The following is a 25,235-nucleotide window of genomic DNA, read 5'->3' as shown; positions in this document are numbered from 1 at the left end:
ACTGTACACTGTTTACATAGAAATAAATGGGGAGAAACTAATTTTCTGGGAGTAGGGGAACAAATGCTATGGCAGCTCTCAGCCAATCAGCGATTCCCTATTTATTTCTATGGGGTGACCGGTCACTTTGCAAATAGACTCTTCACGGGTGACAGTGCAATTTTTTTTTTTTTTTAAAGAATCAGTAATGCTACATGGATTGAAGAGCACATGACCCCTTCAGTTTGTAAGTAATAAAGAGGTGAAAGAGGGAGTGTAGAGGGGGTGTTTTTTAATGTATATAATATGCATTGTGTGTGATGTGTTTGTTTTAATATTTTTTTTAGAGGTGGACTACAAGTGCCAGAAGGCCCTTAATATCCAGGCATGCCAAAACTTGTTGTTGCACAAGAGCCATCATGCCAGGGCAGGCTTGCTGGGACCTCTAGAATCAGAATCAGATTCAGAATCAAACTTTATTGGACAAGTATACAAGAATATACAAGGAATTTAACTCCAGTTAACTACTCGCCAAGTATTTACATAACAGAACACAACAGACAAGCATTCACAATACACTAATACATTAAATAGTGTGCTTTCAAAGAACAATATTAATAACTAATTAAGGCTATTACCCATGACTTTGCAAGGAATTCCAGGCCTGGGCTAACCAGTTTGGGGCTGATTGCTGTTATGGCAGGGGATCCCACGTTGCGTGTCTCCCTGCTATAGCGTCAACCCCCTAGCTGGTTCAGCCTGGTGTTGGTTATTGGAAAATAGGGGAGATCTCATGCCGCTTTCCCTCTATTATCCAATACCAGACCAGGCTCAGTGGCCAGAGCTGGTTATTGATTTTTTTTTTTAATTGCAACTATATAGTTTATAAAACTTCCATGCTGTGTGTCACTATGTTGCCACTATGTTTCATACAGTAGATATGCTATATTCTTTTAAACTAGCATGTGTTTTTGCCGCTGCTCTGTTGCTTAGTTTAATTGATAATCATTAATCATCAATTTCATGTGCTAACCTGTTACTCTAGCTTGATTCACCTGTATTGGCCTGAGTGCTGTGATTTCTGATTTGCTGGTTGAAGAAGTGTATCAGTAATAAAATATATTTTCTATTAGCTACAAGCTACTACTTGTTGATTAATGAAAACATTATATATGGTCTTATAGTTTATTAAACTGCTATCCTGTCTGCCACTGCTGTGCTATTATGTTTGTCACTGCTTTGTCACTTAGTTTAGTCAGCAAGTTCGCTGCGGCCGTTGACCAATATTGGTGAAAACATTATAGTGAGCTACGAGGTGGTGAAAATTAACTGGTAATAATGTCAATAATGTTAATAATACTGTAGGAATAAAAACAGGTCAATATTACATGATTTTAGCTGTTTTTATAAATTTTTAAAGATATCCAGATCCAAATCATTTGAGTTTGGTTTTGCTAAAACCAAAACTCAATGCCGATTTAGAACCAAACCCAAAACATGGGGGCCTGCGTACACTGAAATATATAAATATGAAAAATAAATTATGTTAAACAGCTGTTTTTGTTTCAATAACTGCAACATTTCATGCCTCATTGTATCACTTTGATTTAACCAAACAGATAACATTTGGCTACCTAGGTGCTCATGTAGAGCTGGATGTACTTTATGCCTGTTTTCTTGAGGGAGGGGAGATTTCTACATGCACACAAAACATACGTACAAAGACATCCATGTAAACATTTTAGCGTAACGCTGACTTGTGTCACTTTGTGCTGGAAAGGCTGAATAGGAAAGTGTAAACGGACTCGGGTCCACCACCCGTATTGCGGATATGTTGTCAATGGTATGTGCATGTGTCTTTGGGGAAAGAGATTTGGTGGATCTGTAGATTCTCTGGAAGAATCTGCAAAAGAGTAGCCCATAGGCAAATGGTGTTATCGTCCAGGGCCAGACAATCTCAAGTTTGGTACTGCTTTGATGTTGGCAATCAGAGATATCTGCTGCTGTCCCACCATCATTCATTCTGGCAATCCTTAATGTTTGTGGATACTCCCCAAAAAGAATGTTTATGGTAAATATTCTTTAATAAATATACTCCCAAGTATACTATATATCACTACAGGCAGCTGAGTTTAGTACCAGACAATTTGTATCATTTTGGAATTGTTGCTCTGTCTTACAGTATTGTCAAGAGTTAGAAAATGTGATAATTGCTTTTTTTTAATATATATGTAGGTACTTCAAATGGTATAAAGCAACAGCCTCGACACATATTTGTTAATTCTGGAGGAACTGCCGTAATTAACTGCACTGTGACAAATACAAAGACAATTACAGGCATTAATCTAAGAAAACGTTTCACAAGAATAATGTTTATCAACAATTCTAATAATTATACATCAGAAATCAATTATGAGGATCGTTTGACCTGTTCTGGGTTAGTTACAAACTTCAGTGTAACCTTGCGGAATCTGACAGAAGACGACTCTGACTTGTATCTGTGTGATGGAGCAGCTGGTAACTCTCAGGAAATCTATGGAGAAGGAACATTGATTATTGTGCATGCGCCATTTGGTCAGTAATGATTGTTTTTACTTCCTATTGCCAATAACTTTAATGCTGCACATATAATAGCCTTTATTGTTTACCTACATCAAACATATATACAGTACTGTGCAAAAGCTTTAGGCAGGTGTGGAAAAAATGCTGCAAAGTAAGAATGCTTTAAAAAAAATAGCAGTGTTAATAGTTTATTTTTATCAATTAACAAAGTGCAAAGTGAATGAACAAAAGAGAAATCTATATCAAATACATCCTTTGCCTTCAAAACCGCATCAATTCCTGTAGGTACATTTGTACACAGTTTTTGAAGGAACTCGGTAGGGAGGTTGTTCCAAACATCTTGGAGAACTAAACACAGATCTTCTGTGGATGTAGGCTTGCTCAAATGCTTCTGTCTCTTCATGTAATCCCAGGCAGACTCAATGATGTTAAAATAGGGACTCTGTGGGGGCCATATCATCACTTCCAGGACTCCTTGTTCTTCTTTATGCTGAAGATAATTCTTCATGACATTGGCTGTATGTGTGGAGTCATTGCCCTGCTGCAGAATAAATTTGGAGCCATTCAGATGACTCCCTGATGGTATTGCATAATGGATAAGTACCTGTCTGTAGGACTGCATTGAGGACACAAGTAGTCCTGACCAAATCCCCATCTCCATTTGCTGAAATGCAGCACAAAACTTGCAAGGAACCTCCATCATGTGTCACTGTTGCCTGCAGACACTCATTATTGTACCGCTCTCTAGTCCTTCAGTGAACAAACTGCCTTCTGTTACAGCCAAATATTAAAAATTTTGACTCATCAGTCCAGAGCACCTGCTGCCATTTTTCTGCACTCAAGTTCCTATGTTTTCATGCATAATTGAGTTGCTTGGCCTTGTTTTCACGTTAAAGGTATGTCTTTCTTCCATGAAAGACCACTTCTGGCTAGACTTCTCTGAACTGTAGATGGGTGTATCTGGGTCCCACTGACTTCTGCCAGTTCTGAGCTGATGGCATTGCCGGACATCTTTTGATTTTGAAGGGAAGTAAGCATGATGTGTCTTTCATCTGATGCATTAAGTTTTCTTGGCCGACCACTGCGTTTACAGTCCTCAACGTTGCCTGTTTCTTTGTGCTTCATCAAAAGATTTTGAACTGCACATCTTGAAACCCCAGTCTGTTTTGAAATCTTTGCCTGGGAGAGTCCTTGCTGATGCAGTATAACTACCTTGTGTCTTGTTGCTGTAATCAATCTTGCCATGGTGTATGACCTGTGACATGAAACTGTCTTCCACAACCTCACCTTTGTAGAAGAGTTTGGCTGTTCCTCACCCAGTTTTAAACCTACTAAACAGCTGTTTCTGTTTCAGTTAAGGACTGTGGGCCTGATTCAGAGCCGCTCGTAAGCGGCCGCTCGTTCACTCTGAGTGATGTTCGCACAACTGCACATTTGTATGGGTCGTAATGCGCATGCGCAAACCAGTCGTTGCGGTCAGAAATCGTGCACTCGCAAAACAGCGAGGGGCTGCTAATGTGATTGACAGAATGTACCGTTTGTGGGTGGTAACAGGGGAAGGTGCTTGAAAACGGGGGAGTGGAGATCCGAACACAGGCGTGTCAAACGGTCAAAAGGGCGTTTAATGGGAGTGCATAATTAGTAAAGAAGCGTCACTTGGTTGTCTTTTAGCCTGCTCGCACTGATAGCGGTAAGAAAAACCTACCACAAGCACTGCGAGCAGTTCAGATGTCTTTCGATGTACCCGATTAATCTAATAAATACCGGAGATGACGTGTGTTACGAACGGCAAAGGGGCGTCTTTACAAAATAGCGAGCGCATTTTTCGCTCGCTCAGACATAGAGGCGTCAACAAACCGCAAAGAGCGAGCGCTCAATTTAAATAGCCGGCCCCTTTTTTGGAACGACCATCCGCAAATAGCGTCCGGCTCTGAATCAGGCCCTATGTTTCAACCTACATATGATTGGTTAATCATACACCTGACTATAATCCTACAAAATCCCTGACTTTGTGCAAGTGTACCTAGAAGAATTGATACTGTTATGAATACAAAAGATATTCACACCAAATATTGATTTGATTTAGATTTCTCTTCTATTCATTCACTTTGCATTTTATTAATTGATAAAAATAAGCTATTAACACTTCTATTTTTGAAAGCATTCTTAAGGTCCCCATACACTGTGCGATTCAAAGTTGGTAAGACGTGTTGTACGATTTCCCTTGAAATTTTTCATAAGATGTGGTCAAATGGTGTACAATTGATCATTACGATCATAGGATAAGATGCATAGAAGTGTATCACATTGTACTCAAAAGATCGTAGATCTCTCTGCAAAACCATCTGATCTGCGATCCAAATAGAGGACGGCGGGGACGCGCATCGGGGTCGCAGAAGACACAAAAAACACCTATTTTCATAAGATTGGTCTGTACAACCTGTTGAAACTATCCATATCGGGTAAAAAATCTTACCGTGTATGGGCACCTTTACTTTGCAACAGTTTTTCCACACCTGCTTAAAACTTTTGCACAATATTGTATATGTTCGCTATAAACATTAAACAGTCATTTAATTTAATTGAATGTACTCTTGTTAACAGAATTGCTTCCTGCAGTGTGCATACAATTTAAAACGTCCTGCCTTAACTTATAGTGAAAATAATACTAGAGTGAGCAAACTTTGAGGTGTATTTCTAAGCCTATTTTGGCATCTACTGTTGATCAAACATGTGTGACAGTTGGGAGATATGCCAAAATGACTACCTAGCTCCACTGCTATAGCCTGGCCTGTTTGTTACTAGAGATGGGTAAAACAAGAATCGATTCTACCTACAAAATCAGCAAGCAGTACCAGGGTTTGCTAGGTCAGGTTGATCACACTATAAAAGGGTGAAAGCATGCCCTGGCAGCCACAATCTGATGGAGCATATAGTACCCAAAGAGTATCTAAGAGAAAAAAATCATATACACATATATACAAAAAGCCTTTAAATACCAACCCCGAGCCCTCAATTATATTTTACTTCTACCTGCATCTCCATCTTTTTTTTTTAGGGATAGGAAGCTTACCTAATTCTGGACCTTATTCAATTAGAAGCGAAAAGCTGAGATCTGCGAAAAAGTATCGCCGATTGCGATACTTTGTCGGAAACTTATCTCCTTATTCAATTCCATCCGCTTTTCGCGTACGTGGAAAGTCAATGCAATGTAATAGGCGAAAAAGATTCGCCTCCGAATAGCAGGAGAAAAGAAGTGCATTTTTTTTATTTTGTGGTGTAAAAGTGGGGAAACCTCTCAGAACCCTTGGAACAGGCCCCCAAAGGATGACTGCGTCAAAAAATCTATAAAAAAAAAAAAAGTAAGGAACACCCCAAAAAAGTAGTTTGAATTTTGGGGTGAAAAAGTACAAACATAAAAAATTAGACTTTTGGGGGGTCTGCAAGTATGGGTAAAGTGTTTTTTTGATTGCAGGTGCTTGCTTCAGGTGCGTATTTTAAGTTTTTTTAAACTTCACTTTAGCGACTTTAAAATATGCTTGCACCCATTTTCAAGTACCCCAAACTTGACAGGACTACTTATTTTCTATAAAAAAAACTGCTTAATGCCATTCTTCACCAATTAGAGGCAATTGTACCAACAAAAGTACCCCAAACAATTTTAGTAGGGCTAATCGGGCACTACTACATTGATTCAAAGTTTCTGCATTTTTTTGAAGGGGTTCAGGCTGATTTCCCTGATTCTGACAACACTTTCTTCCTGTTCTGACATCGCGTGTCGCCATTTTCGTGTCTTTTGGAATTGAATAGGGCAAATACCGGGTATGCATACGATAAGTTTCTGCAGCTAAAATACGCAATGTAGGCAAAAAATCTGGCAGTCAAAACATTATCGCGTACGCTAAACTAATTGAATACCACCCTCTGTTGGGATTCTGGCTGTCGGGATGCCGTTGTCAGTATTCTGACCGTCGGCATCCCGACTGCCGGGAACCCATACCCAACCTCTGAAATTGCAGCTATATATTTGTCCTCCAGCTCAAACAAATTGTGTAGTTAATTTTAGTAAAAAAAATTCAGGTGCAGTACTACAGAAATGGAGGTACAAAATTAATAACAAAGAGCAAGTTCATGAAATACACCAAATTACAGAATTTTGTTTTAAATTATATTGCATGTGAAACAAACGGCTAGCTAGTAGACACCAGAAGTAGGTATATCTACTGGATTTTAAGTTAGAACACCTGGCTATTTAATGTGCATATACTATAATACTATAGATATGTAAAACAGTATGGTACAATACACTATATCAGCGCTCCGTGCCACAATACTGTAGAAACACCGGACAGCAGCCTGCAATATAGAGGGTATCCCAAACAACCCCTCAAAACACATATACAATATTAGAAAATTGCGGCGCTCATCCAGTCTATGTTAATATGTTATTGCACTCAATTAGTCACTGTGTTGCATAACTCAAATCAATTGTTATAATATGGAAAAACAAAAACAAAACAAAAACAAGGATTGAATATGTAAAAATGAAATTGTAAATAAAATAAAAATAAATAGTACTTAGATTAGAATACAAAATATATAGAGGTATTGGATGCGGATGAAGAAAACCTCCTAGGAGAATACAACTTCCACGTTCCTCACTGTCTCCACACAGCACTGTGATGTTGTTCCAAATAATCCTGTGAATTACCCTTATGTTATCCCACAGTCTTTTATTAAAAATACTTGAAGTCCAGTCTTAATCCTGGGTATACTATAATCCAATGTCAAACAACCAGTGAATAGTACTGCAGTTTGGTTGGCTTTGGGTATCTTAAACCACACACCGGTCCACCTTTTTCACCTTCTCCAAGCGCCACTCTGTGCACCAGCACCTTTGGTAACAATGATAGGGACAGTATCACCTTCTAGATAGACACTATGTTGTGCAGAGTGGTGGTTGAATTGTTCTCACCCAAATAGCTCCATCTCTGCTGGTCTTCTCCTCTGTCCGATTCTGTCATGGAGTGGGTGGGGGCAGGGGTGTAGAGAGTGCCGCAGGGCCCCAGTAAAGAGGGGGGTGTGGTCTGATCATGGGAGGCATGGCCACACCCCCTTGAAAAAAACAAACATACTTTTGCAGCGCTGCTGCGCGCCGGGGAGGGGGCGCTGTGAGCCCCTCAGCCCAGCGCAAAGCAGTAACTACCAACAAGTTTTATCTGAGAAACCCTGAACAAAACTATATAAACAAAATAACAAATTAATAGTTAGATAAAAATTAAAAGTAGGTCTGCCTGTTTCTTTAATTTTAACTTTAATATTTTCTCATAAAATACTGCTTAATTTAGCTTAAATTATGTCTTAAATAATCATTAGATTAAAAGGATATCTGGACTTTCTTTGTAACATTTTTCATTTAATATGATTTTCAAAATATAAATTAATAATAATAATTAATAATAATAATATGTGTGTCTGAATATTTTTATTTCATTTGGTGGAAATGCACTTTCCAGTAAAAGTTTAAATGGAAAGCGCAAAACTGATTCTATTAAAAGATATAGGATAAAGGATAATGACCACCACCTTACAGCCAGATATTAAAATACTGTGAGTCCTCCCAGAAAACAATGCCGACTCTACACCTTTATCTAATTGAAATACTATTGTTCCTCAAATTAAAACCTTGTTCTCTGTATGTACTGTATTTGTGTAAATATGCACATTTATGTCCATACTCAACAAGGAAAATCCAAGCCCACACAGCTTCTCTTATTGGATAGTTCTTTTTTTTATTTCATTCCACATTAATTTCTTTTTAATGTGCAGCATAAAGTGAAGGGTTAAACTCGGAGAAATAATGTCTATCTAACAGTGGTACTTAATCTGCAGAATAAAAACGAGAACATAAGATTACAAATAATTACTATTCAAAACACTGATTCTGCGGACATTAAATATAATCTTTAAGTATTAAAGACTATGGAGCCCAAATAACTATTAGAACTGTCTTGAGAGTTACAGCATAAATAGTAATAAGTAAATAGGTCACATTATATAACATTTCTAGTATTTTTGTCATTGTGCTTTTGAATTTTCACATGGATCTCTATTCTACAGACTACATCCAAACTTCAAGCACAATAAGGTTTAAGGATAAATACAGGCACCACTGATTTTTTCACCAAATAATTATCTGCCAGCTGAGAAACAAGAAAACACAAAATGCATTGATATTTTTCTCATTCTCTCTTTAGAAAAAGAAGTTAAAAAAGAAGAAAATGCAGTAGACACTGCCATTGGGAATTCACGTCAATTTGCTTATGTGCCATATATCATCACAATTTTTATTTTGTTTATTCTCTTGGTGCTGTCTTTGGTGTTTATCAAATTCAAGATGTCTGTAAGTATTTTATTTTCAAACCATTATTATGTGATTATTAAGTTATTGTTCTCTTTCCATGGCAGAAATAGCATATGCTGTAAATTATGTAGAATCAAAGAAAATATTAAGGTTAAGTATTTGGGTTTTGGTTGTCTATTTGTAAATTATTTAGTGATATAATTTACAAATTGTTATTGCGCATGTTATTTCCCTCTTAAGACAGTTGTACCTAAAGCTTGCAGTTGGGCTGTACCATTGAACAAAGAAGGACTACATTGTCCAGAAATGCGCAAGATAATGAAAATTAAACTAGATAGTGACTTGTATTAGCTTACCCACACACTTTGTAAAGCTGTCCACTCACAGTTTTTATATGGATTTTGTAGAGTCTTTTTGGTCAATTTAACCAAACATTGTGCTCTCTATAGGATATCCAAGGCATTTCTATTGTGAAGTGAGATGAGCACCTTGCTCATCTCAGTAGAATGTAGAGAGCTGCAGAGGAAGGCATTCATTATTCATTATTTTATAAAAATAATGATTTTATATACAGCGGGTAAAATAAGCATTGAACACATCAACATTTTTCTCAGTAAATATATTTGTAATAGGGCTACTGTAATGAAATGTTCACCAAATGTCAGCAACAACCCATGCAATCCACACATGCAAAGAAATCAAACCATAGATGTCAATAAATTAAGTTATGTGTAATAATGTGAAATGACACAGGGAAAAAGTATTGAACACGCTTACTAAAATGTAATACTTCGTACAAAAGCCTTTGTTGGTAATGACAGCTTCAGGACACCTCCTGTATGAAGTAACTAGTCGCATGCATTTCTCAGGTGTGATTTTGGCCCATTCTTCCACACAAACAGTCTTCAAATCTTGAGGGTTCCGTGGGCCTCTTCTATGAACTCTGATCTTTAGTTCTTTCCATAGATTTTAAATTGAATTCAAGTCAGGTGATTGGTTGGGCAATTCTAGCAGCTTTATTTTCTTTCTCTGAAACCAATGGATAGTGTCTTGGCTGAGTGTTTGGGATCATTGTCTTGCTGAAATGTCCACCCTCATTTCATCTTCACCATTCTGTAGATGGCAGATTTTTATCATGACTGTCCAATTGGCTTCTTGTTTTGCCTTGATCCTAGCTCTCCAGTTCCGTGGAATGTTTACATGTTTACTTTAGTAGGATGGACCAGCAAGTTAATTCGGGGAGACTTAATTACTGATTTTTATTGTTTTTTTCTACAGCTATGATAGCAGGTCTTATTTAATTTTGAGATCTTCCTACATATGTTTTTTGTTTGCTGTTCTTTATGGTAGTGTTTATTTTGGTTACCATGGTTACGATGTGTGCGGGGCGGAATGTGATGTCGTCTCCATGAGACGCTGTTTGATGACGCCTCTTCCCTCCCCGCTGGCATCGCATTTTGCAGCATCTGGGTGAGTATCTTGTTTAGTTATATAAATGTATTTTGATGTTAACTGCAGATGGTCTCTGAGTAAAATCTGGAATTAAGACTGAAACGTTGGATTAAACACAGGCCTTTGAGTTTCGGAGATTGTGAGTCCGGTGAGTGCCCACACCTTGTTGATTCCCATGTATATATATATGTGTGTGTGTGTGTGTGTGTGTGTGTGTGTGTGTGTGTGTGTGTGTGTGTGTGTGTAAATATATATATATATATACACACATTTCTGGAAAAATAGGTTCAGGAACTGTGGAAGGCCACTGATAAACAATTACATATATTATCTATATTACACACATATATATATAATATATATATGTTTATATATATATATATATATATATATATATATATATATATATATATATATATAGTTATTAGAAAAGAAGGCACCCAAAATGGACTTTAAAATTAAACTTATCTTATGGAAAAAAATACATTTTGGGCCAGGACATTATGATGAGAGAGAGGTTCGGGATGTGCTACTTGTTCATGCTGAAATATAGCACTGTCTATATATATATATTTTTTTTTGGAGTGCAGCCTCTATTTGGACTGGTTATGTGTGTGTGTGTGTGTGTGTGTGTGTGTGTGTGTGTGTATATATATATATATATATATATATATATACAGGGTTCGCAAAATACGCGCTATAGCACGTTTTTACGCGCTACAGCAACCTGGGGACCCAGTTTTAAAAACTGATCGGGTTCCGCAGGACGCGCTGGCTCTGTGTGTGCTGCAGCTGTCTCACCTGCCAATCCCTGCATGTCTGGCATCTCCCCGGCCAATCCCTGCATGGCGGCGTCCCCTCCGGCCAATCTCCGCGCGGCGTCCCCTCCGGCCAATATCCGTGCGACATCCCCTCCGGCCAATCACCGCGCGGCAGACACCACGCCATAATGCAACACCCTGCGGCGTCCCCTCCAGCCAATCACCGTGCGGCGTCCCCTCCAGCCAATCACCGCGCAGCGTCCCCTCCAGCCAGTCACCACGTGGCATCCCCTCCTGCCAATCACCCCGCGGCATTCCCTCCAGCCAGTCACTGCACGGCATTCCCTCCAGCCAGTCACCGCGCAGCGTCCTCTCCAGCCAGTCACCGCGCGGCATTCCCTCCTGCCAATCACCCCGCGGCATTCCCTCCAGCCAGTCACCGCACAGCGTCCTCTCCAGCCAGTCACCGCGCGGCATCCCCTTCTGCCAATCACCCCGAGGCGTTCCCTCCAGCCAGTCACCGCGCGGTGTTCCCTCCAGCCAGTCACCGCGCGGTGTTCCCTCCAGCCAGTCACCGCGCAGCGTCCCCTCCAGCCAGTCACCCTGCAGCATTCCCTCCAGCCAATCACTGCGCGGCAGACACCACGCCACATCGCTGCACGGTTACATAGGATCTAGCATCAACCGTCGCTGCACCCAGCCAGACATTGTGAATAAGAAGATACTGCCCGAGAACTGCTACTTAAGGTACCATTCCTATATAAAGGGCAGTAGGAGGGTGCATTCGGAGGACTGATAACTGCATCAATTGTACCCCATGTGCTGTCTATCCTTACCCCCTCCCTACCCTCAGTTCTGCCCCAACTGCAATGCTAACCCTTCCCTAATCCAAGTAATGCCCCAGTATTACCTTCCCGTAACCCCTCCTTGCCCCCTAGTACTGCCCTAGTTATCTACCCTTGCCCCAACCTAACCCCAGTATTGCCTGCCCCCTGACCTCTTCCTTGTCCCCAGTACTGCCCTAGCTGCTAACAACTCTTTCCCCCCTCTACCTCCTATACTGCCCAAGCTGCTATCTACACTTGCCCCCTCTCTAGACCCCAGTGCTGTCCCAGCTGCTATCCTGACCCGACACTTCCCCAAACCCCCTTTGCCCCCCCAGGTACTGTCCTAGCTGCTATCTACCCTTGTCCCCTCCTACACCCAGCATTGCCTGTCCCTAACCTTCTCCCTGCCCCCCAGCACTGTCTCAACAACTGTGTGCATTTACCCCTCCCTGGCCCCAGCCCTGCCTGCCCTTACTCCCCTCTAGCTGCAGCTCTACCCCAACTTCTCCCTGCCTTTACCCCCAGCTTTACCCCAACCCCCTATACCCCAACTGCCTTTACCCCCAGCACTGTTCCAACTCCTGCCTGTCCTCAAGCCCAATAATATGTGACGGGACCCAGAAAAAGTGGTGAAGGACCCCAATTTTTTAAAGTGAGGGGTCCCCGGGACCCACAATTTTTTTTGCTCAGCGCGAACACTGTATATATATATATATATATAAATACGTATAGTTGTAGAAAAACGGCACTCAAAAATAAAATCCAGACACCAAAGTGTTTATTTCGGACATAAGTCCAAAACAGATACAGCAACGTTTCGGGCAACAAAGTACCCTTTCTCAAGTTACCAGACCAACTGTCAAAACAGAAATAGATAGGGACCTTTCTAATTGACATATGGGCACCAAAATGGCTAATTAGCATGTTCATGAGTTCACAATAACAATGGAAACACATTCAACCATTAAAAACACCAAGTAAGAAAATAATTAAATGAAATTGAATGAGCTGCATGCATAATATTGTAGAAACATCACAAGATAAAAGATATCTGCATAAGTCTAATGTATAATATCACAAAACACCGTAATAAATGGGTGTAAATATAGACCATACCATTAATTGTATCATTAATTGTATAAGCACACTAGCTGTCTATGCTGCCATATATATATATACATACACAGTCAAAATAGAGGCGGCCCTCCACATAATATAGCTGCAATGGCCCCGGTGCCTTCCGTGGGAACTCCAAACAGAAGCCCAAACATACACGCAGAGAAGGCAGCACTCAGGTAAATAATGTATCAGTGATGATGATGCATTAAAGGAGAATCGAAACATTTGTACTTACCTTCATTTGTATCTGACTTATTTATATTATATATATACTGTATATATAGATCCAGGTCACTGTGTGTGTCTCTCATCCGTTCACCAATACAATGGTTGCGCCTCTTCTCTCACCGCATATCATTGCATGGTGATTGGTCATGAATGACATGAACAATATGGTTCTCTCCCGCATAGAGAATATCTTCCTCCCAACTGCTTCTATTACCTCCCTTACCACATATATGCAATCAAAATATACAATGTTGTTTTTTTTAACTGTTATTTTGTTTTTGTTTTATTCTTTGAACAAAATATAATTCAGGCCCCCATCATGGGTTTGATCATAGTTTTGTCAGGATAGGCAGATCTCACTCTAATTCTCACTGCAATTTTAGTGTTATGGGTTGTACCTAAACATTCAGAACAGTGCAATTTGGCCACCTGCAAGTATGACCAAACTGCTCAGTGATCCAGTTGTTTTCCATTCCTATCAAACAGTCATATTGCTTTGTGTGTATATGCACAGTATAGTACAGGTAATCTTAATGGGTGCTGTATCAAACCTGTAGATGTTTGCTGTATGTGATTGGCAGAGGTTGCATTACACCATCTACTTTGTATTCAGGAAATGTCCTGATGCCCATGTTGGTTATGTCTCCTGCTAGTAAAGACACTTTTCTGTAGTGCTCCAGCATCTTCACTCACAGGCCACTTTACATGGCCCCAGAAATTTGGCTGTGATGACTCAGGGTCACCGACACATATGATCACTGGTCTTCAATGATGCCATTGCATACGTGTGGCTCAAATTCAAGAAAGAGTGGCATATTTACTGTTAAGCCAGGAAATCAGATAAATAAAAAAATATATAGGTTTAAACTTTTTAAATCTTGCTGGCACAGAGGCAGTTGCCAAGACTGATACATTTGTCTATGCGGAGTAGGAGAATAATAAGGATCCAGAGATATTAATCAAGAAACTTCATGGCATATGCTTACCTGAAAAAAAAATCCTCAGGACAGACCGACTTTCAATACTGCTGTGCAAAACCCTGCTGAGAGTATTGAATCATATACTGCCAGGCTGAAACTGTTAGCCAAGAGATGTGATTATTGTGCACTCACAAGTGAGCTCATCAAGAAAAGGATTGTTTGTGGGACTTACAACGATACAACACTCGCACATCTACTGCGTGAGTAGGAGTTATCACTAGCGATTACATACACAACTGTATGCTGCACAACCAGTCTAACAAAAGTGCATAAAAATTTAAAGAGAGTGATGTACAGTATGAGACCTCCAGCACTACACACAGTAGTTGGTGCATGCTGTGAAGTGTGGTAGCCATTCCTATGAGCATCATAAATGTCCTGCATATGTTTCATGCTGCAATGCTTGTGGCAAAATGAATCACTTTGTACAATCCATGCCTGAGAAGGAAGACAGGCAGGCTCATGCTGCCCGATTGAGCACTGGTCAGTCAGCACCAGAAACTACTCCAGACACCAGTTTCAACTATGAAAGAATTGACCTTACAAATTAAAAAGGTGAAATATTTACCAACATAAAAGAAAAACCTACAATGCTATCAAAATAGAGATTTATAGTGGCGCCAAGAGTAACGTTAAGTCACAGGAACGACTCCACCACACCAACCCCAACACACCCATAGGCAATTGTTACACCTTGAATTGAATTGGTCAGGTAATCAAGACCCAGGGTGTGGCCAGAGACAGTTTGTTGCAGTTTTGCATAGTGGACAGTGATGTCAAACTGCTTCTGGGTCTGCCAAATAGTATAAAGCTATAATAGTATAATATATAAAGTATCATATAAAGTATAGTATAAAGTATAATATAGTATAATAGTATAAAGCACTTTAAGTACTGAGGTGCATTTTATTCAACAGGATGTCCCAGAAATTAGGTACTCTGCAGATTTATATGACATCACTTATACTATTGGGAAATTACCAGTGACTTATCACATGCATCTAGAAGAATCTATCCCACCCACAGTGTGCGCCCTAAGATGTGTTCCTCTTGCCATGAACAATAGGGTAATAGCAGAACTTTACTGTATAAGGGTACTAGGGGTCATTGCACCAGTAGTGAAAGTGGGTATCTGCCATCATTGCTGCAGTGAAATAGGACAGCTCTGTACACATCTGCACTGACCCAGTGCATCTAAACAAGGACCTTATGAGACCACATCATCCCCTAAAAACCATGGAGCAAGTGATTACTGATATGTGCAATGAGAAAATATTTATGACTCTGGATGGCAAATGTGGATTTTGGCAAACTGTTCCTCAATAAGCAATCATACATGCTCACGACGTTCATGACAAATTTGAGTAGATATGCCATTCTCAGAATGCCCTACAGTACATTCACTGGCAGTGAAGTATCCCAGCAGTGCATGAAGCATCTCACCCATGTGAGATCATTGTGGATGATATCCTGATTTGTGCCCACACCATGGAGTAACATGATATGCACCTCAATAAAATTCTGTAAAGAATCCATGAGATCATAATAAAGTTAAACCATGACAAGTGCTGCTGCAGAGTGTAAGAAGCTTTATATGTCTCCTGCATAATGACACTAAGGGGTAAATTTACTAAAGTGAGAGTTTTTAGAAGTGAGTTTTAAAAGTGATGTTGCCCATAGCAACCAATCAGATTCTTGCTATTATCTTCTAGAAGGTGCTAGTTAAATGTTAAGTAGAATCTGATTGTTTTCTATGGGCAACATCACTTTTAAAACTCACTTCTAAAAACTCTCACTTTAGTAAATTTATCCCTAAGTGTTTGATGGATTGCCACAATGCAGCTGTTTCCCATCTCAAGTCTATACTAACCAGTAGTCCTGTACTCCAGTTCTTTGATGTTCACCTCCAAGTTCTCATATCTGCAGATGCCGCTCAACACCGTCTAGGACTTGTCTGCATGCAGCACAACAAACCCATTGCAATTGCCCCTAGGACCTTCACTGAGAGAGAGTCATGGTATGTTCAAATTGAGAAAGAACTGTAGGCATTGGTCTTTGCCCACAAAAAAAATCACCAATTCATCTAGGGCAGGGTGTTTTGGTAAAAATAGACCAACACCCTTCACTGTTCTGCACAAACCTCTACACTCTACCTCTGGCCAGATCCAATTTTCATGCTAATGCTTCAACAATAGCACCTGGTCATGGTGTATAAATGTTGCAAGGAACTACACGTTGCTGACATTCTGTTCCATGCTTACCACCCACGCTCAGATTTCACTGATGGTGATGATTATCTCAATGTTATGTATTTAATGCCTTGTCTTCCACATGTTTTGAGGAGCTCTGTTATGCTATGCTCAATGATGCTTTCTCTCAACATCTGTCCCATATCATCTTTACTGGCTGGCCTTCTTTATCGAGGGAGTTGTCTCATTTTTTCCATGCATGATGAACTGATCCTTTTTTATGGCATTCTGCAAGGTTAACAGTTTGTGATACCTCATGCCTTGTAGAACATCTATGCACATCAAGTTCTCTAAGGGCACCCTGGGTGTGAATTCACCAAGTGCAGGGATAAAGATGCTCTGTTATGGCCCTCAATGTTGGCTGATATTGAGTGGGTTGTTGCTGTTTGTGCTCCCTGCATTGCCTTACAGCAGTGGTTCCCAAACTGAGTGCCATGGCACCCTGGAGTACCACATTTAATTTTTTTATGGTCAACCACTGCTGGTAGTTGCCAATCCACCACCACATAACTGAACCAAAGGATGACAGGTAAGCACGATAATTTTAATAAAATCATTTTTGCTGTACTCCTCAATATGAAACTGTTGGCCTAGGGGTGCCGTGAAAAAAATGCTGAAACTCTAGGGTGCCATGATTCAAGAAAGTTGGGGAACCACTGCATTATGGGCTCTTCACTCACTTTGTATGATGTACCTGACCTTCCTTGGTCCATAGCTTCTACAGAAATTTTCGATTGAAGGGGGAAGAAGCAGTTTGTATTAGTTGATTCATACTCTGGCTGGTCACATTAATGATTTACTGCATAAACTATCAGTGGGAGGGTCAGTTAAACAGAGGTGGTTACTACACATCATCAATACTTATTTTGCATCAGGGGTGAAGCACCCACAAGAGATATGTATCCTATCACGCGAATATATCTCTGTCTATGACTACCCCAGTCGTATTTGCATGAAAATGCCCTTACCATATTCTTGAATGCCTCCATTTCAGCTATTGAAGTGAAGGGAGTTGCAAGCACAAGATGCAAACAAATATGCAAATGGATGCAAGTGTAATTATTTTTTCTGCATATGCAAAGTATGGAAGTCTGGAAGTCTGTATTTTCCACTAATAAAATAATGCATACTTCCAACTTTATAAGAGCCCCAGAATGTTGACTCTAAAGTATTAGTTCTAAGTAAAATTCTCAATAATATTACATAAGACACAAATAATGTATGTTGTGGATACAGAGGAAAAAGGTATTATAAAGTGTGGCAACTCAATATTATAATTTATTTTTTATATTGTGATGATATGCAGACTGTTAGGTAATAATACATTTGTTTCTACAGTATGTTACATTTTATGATAAAATACTTATTACTCTATACCATTAATGAATACAATTTTGATATGGTATAATTAATCCATGCTAACTAAAAGGTTAACCTTACAATGTAGCAGATTGATAAAAATTATTTAATGGCATTACTGCCTTTAGAAGACTGTAGTGAATTTGCTCCTAGGAGTGTTTCTTGTTTTTTATGTGGTTTCTTGTTTATTTTTTAAACAGCAGAAAAAACAAAGCTTGAATCAAAACACATATGTGGATATGACTCAAACCCTCCGTCGAAACACAATGGGAAATTCATTCATGTACACCAAACCTCCGAATACAGCTACCACTTGTTAATTTTAAATCTGCTAAAAAAAAAAAAATAACTTTGTTAATACAGATCTTGCCTTTTGACCAGTACAGAATGCAATTTGAAATAAAAGCAAACCTTATCAGGAATCAGATTTATAAAAAAAAAAATAATCAAAACAGTCACAAAGTATCCTTTAACTCCTGATTTAATGAAGTCATAAAAGAGGCTTCAATGAAGAGTATTTTAGATGACAAAAGTAAATGTAATAATTAGGGGTGTCGTCTAAATGATATAATATGCAGGACTTTCATTAGCCCACAAAATGTACTTGGTCATCATCACTGTAAAATAGAACTCGCTTTTTCTTCTCATTTTACCTGTTCGTAAATTACCTATAGTAAACCTTATTTACGTTTTATCGAGTAGAAATGTTTGTTTATGCTCAGAAGCATTTTAAATCATGCAGGACAAGACCATGATTTGTGTAATTCCATACAATTCTGTGCATTGCTTATTGCATATACATGTGATCTTGCAAAGTTGGAGTGAAACATCATTGTCAAATTAATCTAGTGGTTTTGACATTTTTAGTGATGGGTATTTGTAGAAAAAATTGTCCTGGCTTTATTGTCATCAATATTCTGAGAGGCTTTTCTTAATGGATGTCATCAAAAAATTTATTTAGTACTCTGTAAGCATGATTTGGCAAACAAGTTAGAAAAACATGAGATAATACACAGGGGCACCAAGAGAGGGAGGAATGGGTACAAAGCACCTGGGACCAGGCATGTCTGGGGGAAGTCCTGTCAATGCATCATATAAGGAGGGCCATGGAATTTAAAACAGAATGTAGCTACGCCCCCCCACCCCCTCCCCACACACACACACAAAGACTTGACCATGTCACTAGTACCAGGCCCAAAAGATCTGCCAGCTGTCCTGTTAATACACAAAATTATGATGCTAAGTTTAAATAATTAGATATGTTTAAAAAGGTCACACGTTTTTATAGCAGACAAAATTTTGGCATATGAAACTTGATTTGAAATTGACAAGTGGCTTGGGTACTCTAAACCAGACTCACATAAACAACAAATAATATTACCAATAGAATTTTAAGATGATAAAGGAAATCTGCTTCAATTGTAATTTTCACACAGTGTACATTGCTTCAATATATTATTTTGCCCTATATAAAATATATACAAGAGACACATATTTTTACATTATAGAAAAAGAATAGGATCAAGAATGAGTATGCTATGCATCATTATAAATGAGTCAATACAAATGGAAGTGCCTTTCATACAAGTTATTTCTGTTTCATATGTTATACTTAATTACATGCTATACTCTGTAGGTTTCAGTCTGAGCACTGCACATCTTGTTTTATGACAACTGTGTACCTTTGCTACACTGTAAAAATAAAGCTCTTTTGTTGTATACTTTTTTTTCTGTTACACTCAGAAAGCATTACTATTATAAAGCATAAAATAAGTTTGTTATATAGATGAGATTCAATTATAAGCTTATTGTGTTTTATGAATTGTTAAGTAACTATTTTTCTGTTTCCTGTTACATACAGCAAGACCAGCTGCACCTACATGAACTTCAAAGCATGTATTAATACACACATAAATAAAACTTTCATAATGAGTTTAACACAAGTTGTATAAAAGTTTAAGATGTTTGCAGTATGCTTGAAGTGGAGGTAATTTTAAAGCTTAAACTGAAACAGGCAGAATGATCATGCATTCAAGTACAATTTCTACAAATTATGCAGTAAAAAGACAAAGTACTGTACCAAGCTAAAAAAGTTTAAAAGAGCACTATATATTGTTTAATAAACATGCATGTTTTCACTTTCATTCAAAACATTCTTGTTTCACTTTATTCTTATAGCCCAAACAGCAACTTATACATAAACTACTGTACATTGTTACATCTCCATTTGTAAAATATTCAAATTGATGTGAAAACCTTAGAAATGCTTATGCTATTGCTCAATGTACGAGTACAAAAATGCAAAGATAGGCAGTAGAACCTACTCGGCTACTGTTACAAAATCAAAGCTACCTGTTGCTAGCTGACAGATTCTATGGACAAAATTTACTAAGCGGCGGATTCTAAACCCCGGAGGTTTGGTGGCGGTTTAGTGGCGGTTTCTAAATGACAGCCCTGTTCTATTCTATTCTAAAATATATTTTGATGGAGGTTTTGCAGCGGTTTTGGCCTTAGTAAATCTGCAGATAGCAAAACCGCCACCAAACTGCCGGGGTTTAGAACCCGCAGCTTAGTAAATTTTGCCCTATGTGTCTACCCACTGCTTGCTTTTGTGAACAACAAAAACCATAACCTGTGCATACTCTATACACAAGTAGCAAAGAGAAAATAGTGTATCTCCTCTATCACCCCTCAATCAGCCATAGACAAAGAGCTTACAGTCTACAACAATGACATATGGACCAATGTAAACAGGCCGAGCAGCTGTAAAACAGTCAAAAACAAGTGGGTCCTTGCTTGCTACAAAACTCAACTGTTGTGAAGGGTTACACACAGAAATCCAGCATTGACTATAGATGGATCTTTTTGGCTCTTGCAAGGTACAGTACATTACATATGGTCATTGCTGCTGTACCAAATAGACTTTGATTGAGCCTTCTTAAGTGGTGAGCTAGCTGAATAAATTTACATGGAGGCACCAGAGCAATACAATGTTAATGCATTCTCAGAAGCAAATGTACTGTATGTCTAATAGATAAATCAGTGTATGGGCTAAAACAAAGTGGCCATTGCTGGTACATCAAAGGCTCGATTCTATTCAGCGCGATGTAAATAGCTCCGGGAGTGAACTCCCAGAGCTATTCAATACACCGCGCTGACAAGTCCGACTAATGATTTCTTCTCTCATCCCTCCGGGGATGAGAGAAGAAATCCGACAAAAGTCCCGGCGCGAGGCTGTTTTCTGCCCTTGGGGCCGTGAAAACAGCCTCGCGCTGGGAAGTTAGGTTGGGGAATGCCCGTTATCGCGCCTAAACACCCTGTTTAAGGCGCGATAACGAGCCTTCCCCGACCTAACAGCGCGATGAATTGAATAGCTCCGGGAGCTATCTCCCGGTGCTATTTACATCGCGCTGAATTGAATCGTGCCCCAAGACTAACAGTGTATTGCTGGAAATTGACTTTGTACATTCTAAAACTGTTCACTATTTGTACTATAAATTGAAAGAGAAAAGCCTGTATTCAGCCTATATAGGCTTTTAATAGATCATCTACATATGTCTAAGTAGATAATCTTACTTTCAGACCAAGAAAGCCAGATAGCTAACGTAATATTGTTACTGAGTGACAGGCTCAGACAAAAAGACCTTGGACCGGTGAACCAACTGCTGCATCTAAAGGGACCGATCCATAACCTGACTTTGTGAACAATCCGACCAAAACAAGGAGGATTTGGTCACATTGTTCACAAAGTCGGGTAATGGATAGCCGGCAAGCACCAGCGATGCGTGTGCACGCTGGGTCCTTGCCGTCCCCGACTATTTATTGAACATGTCCGTCAACCTGACGATGCTCGTCAGGTTCGGCATGTTCAGAGATAGAAGGTCGGGCTCCTGCACTGAATGACTTTCAGTGAATGCCGTTCAGTGCGGGCACCGCACCTCGCAACCTGAAGGTCTGAACGCTAGACATTCAGTCTTTCAGGTCGCCTAGTGGATAGGACTCTTCAGAATTGTGCAAAATTTGAGTGCTGTTACTGTTACCATAGACCAACAAGGGTATACTGGAGCAATGCTCATAAAATGTGGTATGGCAGATGCCAAGCCAGTCAACACACCAATTGACAAAATAACAAAAGTTGTGTCCAATGACAGAAGCAGAGATAGAGGAAATGAAAGGAGTTCCTTAGCAAAGTGCCATTGGAACTTAAATGTATGCATGGTTGGCACAAGTCCAGAAATCACACATTTAGTCATGTAAGCCAATTTGCAATCAGTCCAAGGAAAGAGCATTGGACTGCTGTTAACCACTTAACTGGATAATATTTTTTCCAAAAACTGATGACTGAATTAGGTCAAAAACATCTATTTACAAATTATATAACATGATTTTATTTAAAAATGTTATTTGAAACACATAACATTAATATAAATTTTTAATATCAAACAGCGATATATTGATCGATAGATGACCAGAATATTGTGACATAATGGGTTTGCATTTCCCCAGTGGCTGCTCCTCTATGGAGCCACTGGATATACACTTGGGGGCTGAGGGAAGTTTAATTTATATTTCCCTGGTGGCTGCTCTTCTCTGCAGCCGACGTATGTGTGGTGCTGCCAGACTCACTGATCAGCCGTGATCAGCTTGCATGGCAGAACACTTGGGGAGTGTGCAAGGATGCAGAGGGGCCAAGAGGTCCCTCTGCATTTGGCAGCTGCTGGAGCTTATCTTTTGGCAGCCGCCCAATGTGAGTTTCTGTCTGGTTGCTTTGTTTGAGAACATGTCAGGGTACGTATAGTCTGGCGTGGCAATGCAACCACAGCAGGCATGTGGTTAAATGTATCCTGAGAGTTCTGAAGGGTACAATATCCTTAAAACTAAAGATTTTAACAATCTGAAGTTTGGAGTTACAAGCCTTCTGTGATGCCGAATGGGAATCGGATTGGATGACAGATGTTCTCACACCAGATACCTATTCACTTTGGCAGGTGCAGCTATCAGCTAGGCTAGGAGGAAACGGCCTACTGTTGCCTCGTCCACTACTGAAGCAGAATATATGGCTCTCTCAGAAACAGCCAAAGAGGCATTGAGGCTGAAGAAGACTTTGGGGGGTATTCAATTAAGTGCGAGAATAGCAAAAAAAAAAAAACCTCAAGTGCGGGATTTTTGATATTCAATTAGCTGCAGTGTTATTAATTTTTTGAGCAGTGGGAAGTTTTTTTTTCCACAACCCCAGATCACGACCACATTTTCCTAAAATCCATATTTTTAGAACAATGGTTGGGAATTGCTCTCGGAGCCCTGTGGCTACCCCCTTCCCCTCCCCCGCCAATTACTAATTAAGTTAATTAGCTTAATTAGTCAGTAATTAATCACCTTCCAAAGGAGTGTCATCTTCCTCAGCGGTGTGTGTATGTGTGTGAGTGTTGTGTGTGAATGTGTAGTATGTGTGTGTAGTATGTGTGAATGTGTGTAAGTATGAGTGTGTGACAGACCCTCAGGTGTGTGTAACCCTCTGGAGGCAGCAGCAGGAAAAACGACATCTCCCAGCAGTCCCCCTCACCTCCCAGTAGTCCCCTCATGTCCTAGCAGCCCTCCCCAGCGCAAAGAAGGGGGGGGATGACCAGGAGCCGCGGAGACCACCATACCGGTAAGTATCTTTAAATCACCATTTTATAATAGAGCTGGTAGATAGCATTTAAGTCAATATGTAACTAGTGAGGGAAAGCTTCCTAATATGTTGACCAGAGGTCTAACGTCACATGTACTAAATGCCTTTCTACAAAAAATGTGGACTGGAATGCTTTTGAAATGTTAATGTGTGTTAAGGTATGTTTTGATTTGTATATCATTTTGCATATTTGGCTATAGCCGAGACATCCAAAATGTGGAATATTTTGTATTACTATGTAACCAGGGACAGCCTTGACATGAAGGGGGCGTATTGGAGGAGATCTATCTTCACGGTCTACTCTGAATAGCCAGGACCCTGTCCTGCCAGAGTGAACCAAAAATTGGGGCCAAACCCACGAGTCACGCCCTCGTTTTCGTCATGCTGGGGGCTTGTCCAGCGCTCCAGGAGCTGCTCGACAGCACTCCAGTCTCTTCCAGAGCTGGTAAAGTATAGATGGATGTGCACGTCATCCATTCACTGCTGCTCAGTTATGCAGAACAGCGGTGTGAGTGTGTCCTCCCCAACTTCCCCCCATCTGCGGGACACTGCGGCCTGCAGGTAGGACAGCGGGACAGTGCCTGTAATATATATACATGTAGTTCTCCACCCTTGAGAAAGGTGCAGAGGCACCAAAACAGCTGTTGGGAGCATTCATTTGCCAGACATGTAAATGTATCAGACGCGATGATGGACTGTTAATGCTCAGTATCTATTGGCCTTTTTATGTAAGATGGCTTCTATTGTGATGGCATAAATACATCTCATTGCATTTGGAGTGCTGGTTCCCCTCTCTTATTGCAAGCCCCTGGTGGTGAAACGGTGGAGAACTACATGTATAATGGACTTGTGACGGTGCACCCTATATCATTTACTACTGTGTCGTGTGTGCGATTCTTTTCATATATATATATAATTTATATATCTGAACTAGATCGCACTCTCAGGATATCAAGAAGCCATCTGTGTAAAGCGATCTAGCCTGATATTGTGAATTGAACTTTTGATGAAACACCATCCCTCTTGATAACGTTCACTAATGAACTGATATACAGACCACTGCAGGGATTCATCAACCTATCCATAATCAATGGGAGGATGCCAGGAACCGTGCCAACTACATATAATGAAGAGCTGTTTCTTTTAACCATACATTATAAATATAACTAACTTGAATATATAATTGATAATCATAGTTTAGGATAAAAAGCATAATTGAAGTTCTGTGTTAGAGCTTCTAAAGGAATTTGAAAGACAGCTGTCTCGTTGCGTCAAGGCTGGCTGATGTAAATATGCTGATTATTTGTAATCCCCTGCTGATTAAATAATTATGTAAAGAAAAAAATCTTACTTTTGAAGTTATTTCCTGCTTTAATAGCCCATACATCTATGATGGATAGCCTCAATCCCCCATTCTGTCGACGGTGGGGCCGGGAATTCAGGGAAATGTAACATATTGGACAATCTCAATTCCCAGATTCCGACCCAAAAATGGTTGGAATCGGCCAGTTGGTGATTTTTAACGTGCTTTTTTTTCCCAATCTGCCAACGGAAAGCCGATCATCGATGCCTGCGGATTGGCATGTTTGATTGCCAATGGGCGTCAGCAGAACGGTGATTTGGGCCATAAATGCAAAGCAAAAATACAGAATAATCTGTAGGTGCATAAAATGCAAATAGCAAA

General features: G+C 39.8%; 1 protein-coding gene across 1 annotated transcript in view; it reads left to right on the top strand.

Moving 5' to 3' along the window:
- Nucleotides 1-18,200, top strand: part of LOC148474306 (uncharacterized) — a 41,539-nt gene extending 23,339 nt beyond the window's left edge. The window contains exons 2-4 of the mRNA XM_088458793.1: nucleotides 2,215-2,553; nucleotides 8,799-8,944; nucleotides 18,081-18,200. Of these exons, the coding sequence (XP_088314919.1) occupies nucleotides 2,215-2,553; nucleotides 8,799-8,944; nucleotides 18,081-18,200 (605 nt within the window). The remainder of the gene's footprint in view (nucleotides 1-2,214; nucleotides 2,554-8,798; nucleotides 8,945-18,080) is intronic.
- Nucleotides 18,201-25,235: the final 7,035 nt, after the last annotated feature.

Source organism: Taudactylus pleione, unplaced genomic scaffold (genome assembly GCF_031769625.1).
Source record: "Taudactylus pleione unplaced genomic scaffold, aTauple2 ptg000851l, whole genome shotgun sequence".
Classification (NCBI taxonomy): Eukaryota; Metazoa; Chordata; class Amphibia; order Anura; family Myobatrachidae; genus Taudactylus; species Taudactylus pleione.
This window is presented reverse-complemented; position numbering and strand designations above follow the sequence as displayed.